The sequence below is a fragment of the Pararge aegeria genome, chromosome 4 (genome assembly GCF_905163445.1).
Source record: "Pararge aegeria chromosome 4, ilParAegt1.1, whole genome shotgun sequence".
NCBI classification, from domain to species: Eukaryota; Metazoa; Arthropoda; class Insecta; order Lepidoptera; family Nymphalidae; genus Pararge; species Pararge aegeria.
This window is the reverse complement of record NC_053183.1, coordinates 17,569,421-17,582,105: the sequence shown is the minus strand read 5'-3', so window position 1 is coordinate 17,582,105 and position 12,685 is coordinate 17,569,421. Positions and strand designations below refer to the sequence as shown.

General features: G+C 35.6%; 2 protein-coding genes across 3 annotated transcripts; one reads left to right on the top strand and one right to left on the bottom strand.

Annotated features, from left to right (window-relative positions):
* The first annotated feature begins 188 nt into the window (after window positions 1-188).
* On the top strand, window positions 189-9,099 carry LOC120637555 (MICOS complex subunit MIC27). Of its 2 annotated transcripts, XM_039909382.1 has the most exons (8): window positions 189-318; window positions 418-575; window positions 1,349-1,515; window positions 2,452-2,561; window positions 4,754-4,889; window positions 5,264-5,436; window positions 7,480-7,518; window positions 8,997-9,099. In XM_039909382.1, exons 2-6 carry the CDS (start codon window positions 418-420, stop codon window positions 5,434-5,436), a joined length of 744 nt encoding a protein of 247 aa, XP_039765316.1. In that variant the 5' UTR covers window positions 189-318; the 3' UTR covers window positions 7,480-7,518; window positions 8,997-9,099. The 2 variants fall into 2 exon arrangements, with proteins under 2 accessions (XP_039765316.1, XP_039765317.1); XM_039909383.1 differs by lacking the exon at window positions 5,264-5,436 and having other exon boundaries at window positions 8,997-9,072.
* Window positions 9,100-9,235: 136 nt separating this feature from the next.
* On the bottom strand, window positions 9,236-12,141 carry LOC120637553 (probable ATP-dependent RNA helicase DDX23). The gene has a single exon (XM_039909377.1). It carries the CDS (start codon window positions 11,989-11,991, stop codon window positions 9,538-9,540), a length of 2,454 nt encoding a protein of 817 aa, XP_039765311.1. The 5' UTR covers window positions 11,992-12,141; the 3' UTR covers window positions 9,236-9,537.
* Window positions 12,142-12,685: the final 544 nt, after the last annotated feature.

Genomic DNA, 12,685 nt, shown 5'->3' with positions numbered 1-12,685 from the left:
GCATTAAAATAATAATTTTTAATTGCTTTTTCATAAAACTCAAAAATAAAATAAAATTTCTTATTTATTTTAAATAAATATAACCCATGAAACATCAATTTATATAAATGAAAATAGCCTTCAATTAATTTATCTTAATAAATAAACAAAAACTTGTGTATCCGGATTAAATTACGTAATGTCACTAACACAACTGTCAAGTGCTTGTCAATAACCAGCTGATTACGATTATTCTTCATCTTTACGAAAAAACGAAAAATAAATGTAAAAACTATAATATATTTTTTTTAATCTATCCGCTTTAACATCCCGCTACAGGTATTTATAACATTATAATTGCCTTCCTTTCATAACCATTTTTGTAAAAATTTAAACGTACTGCTTGCTAATCAATCTTGTCGTGTTTTCAAATTACAGATGCTTCGTAAAATAGTTTTTGGATCCGGCCTGGTGGCCTTAGTGCCTACCATCAACGCTGCAACCCCAGTTCAGGAATCCAAAGAGCCGGTGCGACCTCCACCTATGAAACCTTCCGAATTACCGATATATGAAGCCCCTCATGCCGATTATGCCGAGTATGTTTTTAGACGTTGACATAAGTTTTAATTCTTTCCAAGACTTCTATCATCGTCATTTTCATCAGCCTGATTAAAGACCTACCGCTGGCACAGGTCTCTTGTGTCATAGGAGAGAGGGAAGAGCTCACAATACTGATCAAATTTAGGTAACATAGTGCAACAGAGTAAGGATAGATAGACCTATATAGCTTATATGTATATCTGCCTGGTTTATTTTGGCATTTACCTTGTGACCAGAGACATTGTAGCACTATACCTCTTCTAAATTCTGTGATAGTGCAACTCAAATCAATAATTATTGGCAAGACTGTGTTAGTGATTACAACCAATAGCACAACTTGATCTCCCAAGCTAAAAGGAAATATACCTAATTTGAACCTCTTAAGTCATACATCCATCCAGTTACCAACTTTTAACTTAAATTTTAACTTAAAAGTTTTATAATATTGAATGAAGATTTTATTATTATTATATTTACAATCCCCTTATTTCAATATATTTGTATGCTATTATAAGCTGTGGCGATAGTGTTTTTGACCAGTTTATGGAATTGTTATGTATGTAAAAATATCTTTATGTGCAAAGTCTTAGATAAAAAAAAAAATAATGTACATATTTATTCTTCTACTTCTTAGATAGGGTGTTTTGAATCTTCTTAGCTTTAGTTTCAAGTTCATAAATGTAGATATTGCTCAATGCAATCATCTGACTACCATGTACAAATTTAAGCCGACTTCAATGAAGATATATTTAAATAATTTTTTTTTCAGGTATTTGGAGGCACAAGCGAAAGACAATAAAACTAGCTATGTGAGATCTGCGCTCTTAGCACCTGTGAGAGCTGTGAGGGAGCAGGTGCAGACTGCTGTGGCTCATACCGAATCTGCTACAAGTACTATTAAGGACCAGTACTCTGAACTGCAGGATAGAAGTGAATGTCAGTATTGCTTATTCATTTTAGCCCCTGCACTTCTTTTTTTCTAGCTGACCAACAACTCTTCTTTGTATGACTGGAGTACTTTAAAATAACAAGCCAGAAGGTGAAAGCAAGAATGCAACACCAAGTACCTTTTTGTAGCCTAGGATCAATTTTTCCTATTAAGAATCTGTATTAAGAATCTGTTAGTGTAGAAATCAAAACCTCATTTATAAAATTGAAATGCAATTTTTATAGTTTACTAGATGAAAAGAACGTCATCTCGTCAACTTTTCAAAGAAAAAAAAAACCAATAAAAAAAATTAAAAAACATGTCTGTACAGTCCGTTTTTTGCGAATTTGATCACTCGAATTTCATGAAATTTGTTAAGTTATTATAAGTGACGGCCGATTGGCGCAGTGGGCAGCGATCCTGCTTTCTGAGTCCAAGGCTGTGGGTTCGATTTGATGAATGTTTTCCAGTGTCTGGGTGCTATCTGTATATTATAAGTATTTATTTATATTATTCATAAAAATATTTATCAGTCCTCTTAGTATCCATAACACTAGCTATGCTTACTTTGGGACTAGATTGCTATGTGTGTATTGTCAGAGTATATTTATTTTTATTTATAACATTTAATTGCATTTCATTTATGAAAACAAAATATAGTAATGACTCCTCTAGATCTAATAAGAAAAATCTAGATTTTCCTTAAACAACTACTTGTAATCTTGTTGATTGCAAGTAGAACTTGTAAGCGCATATAAAGCATTTATCACAACTATTATACCAATTATAAGCAAATACTTTGAGCCATAAATTTTAGATCTAAAATATCAGAAATGGGATAAATATTTAATTAAAATCTTCAATTTTGATTTGTATTTCCTGATGTTATAATAAGCTTTGATTCTCATATACAAATTAACTAAAATCTCTATCTTAAATTACAGGGATTGTTCAATATTTAAGGGAAGAAGAGAACAAACAGATGAGGTATGGAGCTGTGGCAATGGGTGGTCTTACTGGCTTTATATTTGGTCTGAGGGGTGGACTAATTAGGGTAACTACTTTTTATATTTTAACTGCCATTATACACAGATTTAGCTGTTCCATATTTGAGATGTCATCTGATTCTCACCTTATTTAATGTTATTAATAAACAGTACAATTTATGAACAATAAATAGTTAGTAACATTAAAAGTTATACCACAGTAAGAAGAAACACCACAATACAAACAAATACAATAGTTATATTTACTTTAAGCCTCTTTCTTTTCAAGTCAACAAGTTAAAAAGAAAATTGTTTTATTGTTCTGATACTTGACACTGTCCGTTTATAAACATACGAAAAGTTAATAGGTCTATTTCCGATCGCATTTCTGCGCTTCTTAAGTACTTTGATATTAATAGAGTATTTACTCACAAGGAATAACTAAAAATTCTTTGTGTAACGAGTCTGATTTATTTCATTCTATCATCAGAAATTTAATATTTAAAAGAAGAAGTCAAAGAAGAAAAGAAGAATTTAAGTCCTGGAACGTATTGTTAATTCTCAATTATCTTTATTTCTTTCTAAAAATAATATCCTTAGCACTTTTCAATCTGGCTTTCGTCGTGGGCACAGCACTGTCACGGCTTTAACCAATGTCTGTGACGATATTCGTTTAGGTATTGATAATAAGCAGGTGACCATTTTGGCTTTGCTTGATTTCTCCAATGCATTCAACACTGTGGATTTTGAGATTCTCTTGGCCATACTAGATTCCATTAATATTTCTTCACCTGTAGTTAGATGGTTCCATTCTTATTTACATGATCGTACGCAATGTATCAGAGTCAAAGATAAATTCTCTTCTTACTGCCGCCTCCTTGCTGGTGTTCCACAGGGTGGCGTACTATCTCCTCTTCTATTCTCCATTTTCATTAATACCATGACTGATCTCCTTTCTTTACCTTATCATCTTTATGCGGATGATTTTCAAATATATGTGTCTGCTCTGGTTTCTGATATTCCTGAGGCTGTAAATAGACTCAACGCTGACCTTAGTGCTATCTGTGACTGGAGCAGATCTCATGGGTTATTGGTTAATGCCAGCAAGTCTCAGTCAATTATTTTGGGTAATTCTAGGCAAATTGCGAAAGTGAATTTTTCTGGTATTCCGCAAGTCACTTTTGATGGGTCTCTGCTGCCTTATAGCAAAACTGTGAAAAACCTAGGCATTCTCATGGACAGCAGTTTATCTTGGAGGCCGCAAGTAGCCCATGTAAGCCAGAAAGTTTTTAGTGCCTTTGGGTCCTTAAAAAGATGGAAAAATCTCTTGCCTATCAAGACTAAGATTTTATTAGCCAATACCCTTCTTCTTCCTATTTTAGATTATGCCGATGCCTGTTATTTAGACTTGACTGAGGACCTTCTGGATAAGCTGGAGCGACTACAAAACTTATGCATAAGATTCATATTTGGTCTTAGGAAATATGATCACATCTCTGAGTATCGCAAAAAATTGAAGTGGCTTCCTATTAGGCATCGGCGTAATCTGCATGTCCTTTCAATCCTGTATTCTACTCTTTTTCATCCTTGGACACCACCCTACCTTAAACAACGCTTTCATTTCCTTTGCCCGTGTCCGTCTCAAGGATCTCAGCGTTCTGCTAGGGAGAATATTCTCCGAATGATGAAATGTAAGTCGCAAAGTTACTCGGAATCCTTCACAATAAAAGCTGCAACGCTGTGGAATGCACTCCCTGACGATATTCGTCGCTCTAAATCCCTAGCTATTTTCAAAAGCCGTGTTAGACATCACTATTTGTCATTATAATTTTGTTGTTCGTATATGTGTACTTATGTATCTATAGTAAATGTAAATATTTGTTAATATATATATATATATATATATATTTATTTATATCTTATTTTATTTATATCTTATTTTATTTATCTCTTTTAATTATTTATTATATTAGTTATTAGTAGTATGTACTTAAGTGTGTAAATTTATGTATTGTTTATTTTAATTGCGATTTCCCGTCTCTCATGTTTTGTTGTGTACTATCGGTAAGGTTACCTGGCAGAGATCACTTTTAGTGATAAGGTCGCCTTTTGCTTTTAATTTTTTGTTTAACTATATTTGTAATTTCTCCTTTATTACGCAATAAAGATGTTTAAATAAAAATAAGAAGACACATTATAGTAGAACTGTTTCTGGGGTTCAAGGTACATCTAATTAAGCATCAACATGTTTAACTTACAGAGAATATTCTATGCCGGCTTAGGAACAACAGGTATGGGCTATGTATGCTTCCCAGAGGAAACTAAGCAGCTCATGAAAGACAATGGGACACTCTTAAGGCAGTACATTAATATTGCTTACAACTTCTGCTATGGAGGTGAGAAGATGCGTTAATATTGTTATGTATTTTTTTTTCATAATATAAATACAGAATCAATACTTATTCAATAAAGCCAATAATTAAATAATGTAGTGTAGTATTTTTTTTTTTTATATAAATTTAAAATTTTTGGAACCGACAGTATTTGAACCTGTGACTCTCGGGCAATCGCGGCCTGAGTATAGTGTAATATTGGTCCGTAAGGTACATTTCAAGGAGAAACTTACGAATCCATTCTTGGTGAAATTTATCTTAGAGAATGATAATGCTTCGATATTTGAAAACGACTATAGCATTACGAGCGTGCTTGTACTGATTATTTACCTAGAAGGATCTCAGGCCTAATTTATTATTATTTTATAATTTACTAGTAAAACCCGGCGACCCACAACTGGAGGTTAAATTCCCAGAGTTGTCTTTCCCCAAAGACTTCTCTGAGTTTGTTGACATGACAGTGTCTGTGGCCACATCTGTCAAACAAGCTATCATGCCTCCACCATCGAAAGATGCAGTGGAAAGTAAATCTTCTGAACATAAGGAATAGGTATAATTTTGAATGTATCATGCATGGTTGATCAGCTTGGTTTGGGATGCTTCGTTTTTGTGTTTTGTGTTCTGTGCTTGTTGCTTGAACACTTTTGTGTTTATATCACGTTTGAATTAGCTGGAATGTCATGGCACTCTCGCTTCCGTACTCACCTTCTACATATAACCTTTAAGTGGCGTTCCATAAACTTCTTTATACGTTCCTAAAGCGCCATACAAATATGACTTTATGGACCAGAGTAGCAACCGACGGAGTCAATTGGGCAATGGTGTCAGACGAGGGCGGCCTTTGCCATGGTCAAATGTCAAAATCTATTTTTCGAATTAAAAACTAATAAGAACATTTTCAGTACCTAAATCTGACCGGACAAATGCAAGCTCGCCATTCTCTCACATAATGAGTGGCGTAGGGACTTTACCCATAAAGCATGCAATATTCTTGGCAGCACTCTATACAACGTGTAAATAAAAACCGATATAATACTTCACGGGCTTTAGAGGTAGATGTACTGTCTCTAAGATCTATCTGTGAAACCGAAAATTTACTAGTTTTTGAGTAAACCACTGCCATAGTGTTTACTGAAATAAATCAGATGCAGCCATAACATCAAATTAAAAATTAAAATCATGTGACTGTGTAACTTTATAAGGTACGCATCGCCTAGCATAGGTACTAAGCACGTGTCGGTCTTTTATCTATATATATAAAACAAAGTCGTGTTAGTTACACTATTTATAACTTGAGAACGGATGGACCGATTTTCATTATTTTTTATTTGTTGGATTTCTATTACTCCGGAATAGGATAATAATAATATATATCGATAAAACAATATTTTAAAAATGTAAAGAATAATCTTGCCGTTAGTAACAAAACACAACTGACAGCGCACGTCAGTTTGTCTATAAAGGTAGAACGGTTGATGTGGCCTAAAGAGAGCTACATTAATCCGGAGTAAGATGAGCAGTACGTATTGTACTTTACAAAGGCATTGTGATGTACATAATATTAAAGCGAAATGAAATTCGCGGGGTCAGCTTGTCTTATTATATATTCCCTTTTCCGATGCTTTAGAAGGTGGGCACGTTAATTATATCCCTTGTCAGGTGATATAAATCGATATGATTTTTGTCTCTAGCCCGTGCTAGCCCTGCAGATGTAGAAGTCCTATCCTAACCTCTTTCTCGCTTACACATGAAGTTGTTCTCGCTCGCGCCTGCTAGCATTATTTGAGCAAAGCTTGAACCGTTTGGATTTAACTGCACTACAGTCTGCAGCGCATCTGGGCGATATTTCGCACTCACTTTACCTCCTGGTACGAGTATATTATATGCTTTAAAGAGGAGATCTCAGTGTAATGATTAACATATGAATGTAATTGTTGATGAAATAAAATTTATTGTTATTATTATTACGCGGCTGTAGTCTTCCGCTGCGGTATAGTTCTTACGATTTTATTAATAAAAAAATTTTGGCTGCGCTTTGACACTCACAATCCCTTTTAGAGATAACGATCTACACAATATTTACTAGAAAACTGTCGATATATAATTGTTAGTTTCATACTCAGATGATCGGTTGGTAATTTTTAGAATAAAAAAATAAATTTAACTACTATGACAATACACACATCACCAACTGTTATGGGTACTAAGATTGCTGATGATTTTTTTAATGAATATAATACACATAAATACTTATAATAGACAGATAAACACCCAGACACTGAAAAACATTTATGTTCATCACTCAAACAGCCTGAAGAGTTTCACAGGGTCGTCTGCACGCGCAAGCATTATAATAGTATTATTTTAATTAATAAAAAATTTGAATAACGAAATGTAACCCAAAGTAATTGGCTTATTTTAATATTCTTTTTCTTGATATTCACTTCCCTTCCATACTTTACCTACTAATGTACGATTGACGCAAGCATGTTTTTATACCTAGGTAATGTTTATAATAAAAACACTTTATTGTGTTTATACTATAAGACAATCTAATTTACAATTAACTAAGTAAAGTTATATTTGTTTTCAGGTTACTTATATGAAGAAGATAGTAAAAATTACTGATGAGGTTAGTATACGTTATACCCAATATAAATTAGGTTGTCTATTCAGACGCAGGGTCAGGGTCGCCTGACCGCTGCCGCGAAACTAGTCAGGGATGACCGACGAGTCATGTCAGAAAATCGCGTTTTAAGTTTTGCCAGTTTATTAACCATCGCGCCGTGGTGTCAAAAATCTATGCATCCAGTTTAATACGCTCCGCTCTAAGAAATTTTGGAAGCTGTACACGATTTACACTTTTTATTTTATTCTTCTACCCTTGACTGCAATCTCACCAGTGATGATGCTGTCTAAGCTGGAAGCGGGCTAACCTGCTAGGGAATATGGTAGTCATGAGTCGGTTTCTACGCGACTATGGAGGGTAGAGGTAAGGAGAGTCATCTTATATGGGAGAAAAGTTGAAAAAGTGTCCAGTTGTTGCGCTATATAACAGTTCAAAAATCCTCCACAATGGCGCTGGTGGATGCACAGGGTATGGTATGAATGTAGCAATCGTAGATGAATTGAAGTATGCCGAGTTAAAAAATTTTATGTCATTATCGACTAAAGTAGTTAATTATTGAGAATTTCAATAACTTACGTTGTACAAAATATTGTGGTAAATATAACCTCACTTCCTTGTATCTCCATACTTCCTTGTTTATTTTTCAAGCCTACTCTAACAATATTTATATTTGGCGCTTCTTTTAAGAGTTACCCTGATGCAAATGTGGCGCCATCCTAATTTAATACATTTTGACGACACTTTTTCATATACACAGATGACTCTCCTTACCTCTACCCTCCATATACGCGACATCGCACCGGAACACTAAATCGCTTAGCGACATGTCTGTGTCGGTAGGGTGGTAACTAGCCACAGACAAAGCCTCCCACCAGACCAGACCACAGAAAAATCAGAAATTATGAGTTCCCATATTGCTCCTGCCGGGAATCGAACCCGGAAATTCACAGCGCTCACCGTTGCGCCAGGGAGGTCGTCTAACCTATGTGCTGCATATGTTCTGGACGATTTGCTTACGTGCAGTGGCGTGCATAGAAGGTAAGCACAGGGTATGCAGATGATATAAAATGAACAAAATCTCCAGTACGAGTTACAAATCCTTAAGGGAAGGCTTTTTATAACTCTTACAATGCCTATCCTTAAGTTTTTTATCAATCGTACGGGATTTTCTTCATTTTATATCATATGCATAGAGATGCACGCCACTGCTTATGTACGAGAATTCGTACAAATAATATGCAATATCAATCCGTGACAGCACTTTGCCCAGGTATACGCTATGCCCATCACACGCCGTATTGTTAAAACATTGAAATGTTTTATAAGTGCCACGCGCGTATTTCAACAACATTTTTCAGCCACATGACATGAACTCGCATTTAATTTTTCTCGTTTTAATTTGAGTCGAGTGGATGTTCAAAGGCCACTATACTATTACAGACGAAACTATTAATTAATTAACATGGTTGTAATTGTTTCAGCTCTGAAAGGAAAACTAAACAAGAAATAAAAATGGAAAATGTTTTTTAGAATCATTATTTATTGTAACTGCAGTGTAACTTATTCTATAATATTAAAATAAAAATGTTGAAGTAGACGTTTTAGTATTTATTTTAGTTGCACGGCTAGCATGGGCAAGAGACAATTATATCCCAGTGGAAAAGATAAGAATGTATCTTCTCCCACAGCTTTATCAACCTTCACATCATATATTACGTGTAATAATAAAAGGGGGCAAACTTCTCCTATTCCATGTTTCCGTGCTTTAGATGGTGGACAAGTTAATTTTATCACCTTGTCAGGGGATATAATTTTTAACTCCTGCCTGTGCTAGCCCTGCTGATAATACATAAGTCACAAGTTGTACACAGCAAATGTGTTCTGTAAAACATGAGACCAACCTCTCCACCTGCTCAATGAGCCCATTTTAAATTTGAGTTACAATGACATTTGTACCACAGTGTGTATGGATTGTTTTGTAAGATGTTCCATCAGCTTAACAATCCAATATCTAGAATATTGTTATGCAAAAATCATTTCCTCCCTTCTTTTCTTTGTAACAACTGTACCAGGTTTATGTTGAGCCTCTGGATGGTTCATAAGCTCAGGTGGGCATGTCGATACAGAGCTTGCTAGCAGAACTTGTTTAAGATCATAGTATATGGCTGAATCTTCTTTAGTGACAAATGATACAGCCTTACCAGTCTTGCCTGCACGACCGGTACGACCGATACGATGGGTGTAGTCCTCGATAGATTTAGCCATGTCGTAGTTGATGACCATACTGACATCTTTAATGTCGATACCACGACCAGCAACGTCTGTTGCCACCAGTATATCCTTAGATCCATTCTTAAGAGAAGCCAACGCAAAGTCTCTCTGTTCTTGACCTTTGCCACCATGCAATGTACAAGCATTGAAACCAAGTTTCTCCAGACCTTTGGCAAGAACATCAGCGCCCTTCTTTTGGTTAACGAAAATAATGATTGGTGGTTCAACATTGCGTTGCAATATTTCTGTGAGACGCTTACGTTTTTCATTCTCTCCAATAAGGTACACCACTTGTTCTGTCCTGTCCACTGGTTTACCAACAGATCCAATGTATACAATAGCTGGTCTACGTAAATAGCTACGAGCCAACCTTTCAACAGCCGGTGGCATAGTAGCTGTGAACATCACAGTTTGTCTGTACTTTTTCTTAGTATTATAGTTTGCAAGTAGCACAGATGCATCTTCAGCTGCATCAGTATCTGGTTTTATATTAGAAACTGGCATGTATTCCAGAATCTTCTGCACATCAGGTTCAAAACCCATGTCTATCATACGATCTGCTTCATCAAGTACAACATACGTGCATCGGTTCAAGACCAAATATCTGTTTTCCAAAACATCAATAAGACGACCGGGTGTGGCAATAACTATCTCACATCCAAGTCTCAGTTTGAATCCTTGGTCTTCCCTTGAAAGTCCTCCTACAACTACAACAGAAGTGATACCTAATGGAATACCAAATTTATTTGTTTCCTCTTCTATCTGTTGAGCCAATTCTCTGGTTGGAGCTAAGATTATAGCATAGGGACCTTGATCTGCATCTTCCATGCGTTCACTTTTTGGTAATGATTGAATCCACGTCAACAGAGGTATAAGAAAAGCTAGAGTTTTACCAGAACCAGTTTCTGCAACACCAATTATATCACGATTTTGTAAACCAATGGGGATAGCTTGCCGTTGGATAGGTGTTGGAGTTTTATAGCCCACTTTGTTTATAATTTCCATTATATCATTATGGAAGTTGGCTTCCTTCCATGAGCGTGTGGGGTTTGGTATCTTACCACCCTTAATTGTTATGTTGTAATCTTCTCTGAAGATTCTCCAGTCTCGTTCAGTCATTTCATCGTGTTCTTTTTCTGACCAGTGTCTATCATCCCACTTTTGTTTGTCCTCCTTCTTCTTCACTTTTTTCAAGCGCAGTTTCTCCTGTTCTTTCTCTAGTTCTGTCCGCCTTTTCTCCAACAAATTTCCATAGAACTTGCAGTAGTCTTTTTTCTGGGATTTAATATCAATACCAGCAATGTGACCTCGTCCAAAGAATTGCACTTGATGCCTTTCCTTATACAATTGATTGTAATCATTTGATGTATCTTCTGAGGCATCCCAGTCAAAGACAAACTTTCTATCATTCAGTCTTCTAACTCTTCGCTTCTTCTTAACAATGCCAAGATAACGGGCTTTTATGGCTTCCTCTTCCCTTTCTTTGTCCTTGGTCTTATTGTTTTCATCATTTTTTTCCTTTTTATCATCTTTATTGCGATCAGCTTTCCTTTCTTCATATTTTCTCTCTCTCTCCTTTTCTCTTTCTCTTTGACGCTCTTGTTCCCTTTCTCTGTCTCTTTCCTCCCTGTGTTTACGTTCTTCTTCTCTCTTAGATGGCCCAGTCAAATCAATAGTAGTGACCACAGGTTTGTCAATGTTTGCTCTCATTGCTTCTACTTGTTCCCTACGCCTTTCTAATGCAAGTGCTGCTCTCTGTTCTTTAGTTAAAAACACAGGTTTACTTCGAGCTTCCTCCTCAGCCTTTTTCTTAGCGAGTAACTCTTCCAAAGACAAAGGTTCTCGTTTGACTGGTTTTGGTTGCTCATCTTCGATATTATCTTCATCATCAGGTTTATCGTCCTCTCGTTTACTTCTGGCTCTATCTCTATCATCGGAGTAGCGGTCCCTATTCCTACCTTGTCCCTTGGGGCTTCTTGAGCGTCCGCGATCTTTTCGAGGGCTTTTTGAACGTTCTCTATCTTTCCTCGGACTACGCGGACGTTGGTCTCCATCTTTTCTTGCTGGACTACGAGACCTCTCTCGTTCTTTCCTAGGGCTCCTGGATCGATCGCGTCGTTTTGCCTTTTCCCTATGCACTTCTCTATCGCGGCGTTCACGTGAGCGCGATCTCCGACGTTCCGTACTCCTATCTCCACCTGCCATGGCCCACTTCTATTAATAATTTACTTTTGTCACACCAAGATATTATTGAGTAAACAATTCACCATGTTTTTTATAAACCTAGGTATCTCCTTAATCAATCACAATGGCATAATTTTACGTATTTTTGTCTTGGATTCATTGACAGTTCGACAGTGACTTGACTGACAGTACCGCAGATTAAAGAATTATAGCATTGCTAAGCAAAGATAATTTGAGTTTAAAGAGTAGTATTATATCGGAGGTATAGTATAAATTTTTGCAGAGAATTTAGTGATAATTAAAGTTGTGATTTCCTATATAAAAGTATCCTGTAAGAACAATTTATTTGAGAGATGTGTGGCAGTAGCAGCAGCAAAAAATAATCGATTGGGCTGGTTAAGCAATGCTAACTGGAGTCAGCAAGGGAACGTTCTCATAAAAATTTATGAACACAAAAGCTACTAACTACGAGATAAATCGTACTTTTGGAGCTTATTCAGTATAAAAAATCAAAAGAATCTTTATAATAGTAATAAAGTAAGTCACAAACAAATTGCTTAAGAATTTAAGTGCGACTCAGTATTGTATAAAGTAATTGATTATTTTTTAATATATTTTTTTTCTTGCATTGATATTACTCGTATCTTGTCTATTGTATTTTTATTGTATTTGACGCAAGAGAAATCTTTTAAAATAACTTAAACTAAAAAAAAAA

What these genes read in the sequence shown, in the direction of transcription:
- LOC120637555 (XM_039909382.1), top strand. Translation starts at nt 418, where the DNA reads ATGCTTCGTAAAATAGTTTTTGGATCCGGCCTGGTGGCCTTAGTGCCT. An exon ending in ACTGCAGGATAGAAGTGAAT is followed by an intron (nt 1,516 to 2,451) that starts GTCAGTATTGCT and finishes CTTAAATTACAG; the next exon opens with GGATTGTTCAATATTTAAGG. An exon ending in TTACAACTTCTGCTATGGAG is followed by an intron (nt 4,890 to 5,263) that starts GTGAGAAGATGC and finishes ATAATTTACTAG; the next exon opens with TAAAACCCGGCGACCCACAA.
- LOC120637553 (XM_039909377.1), bottom strand. Translation starts at nt 11,991, where the DNA reads ATGGCAGGTGGAGATAGGAGTACGGAACGTCGGAGATCGCGCTCACGT.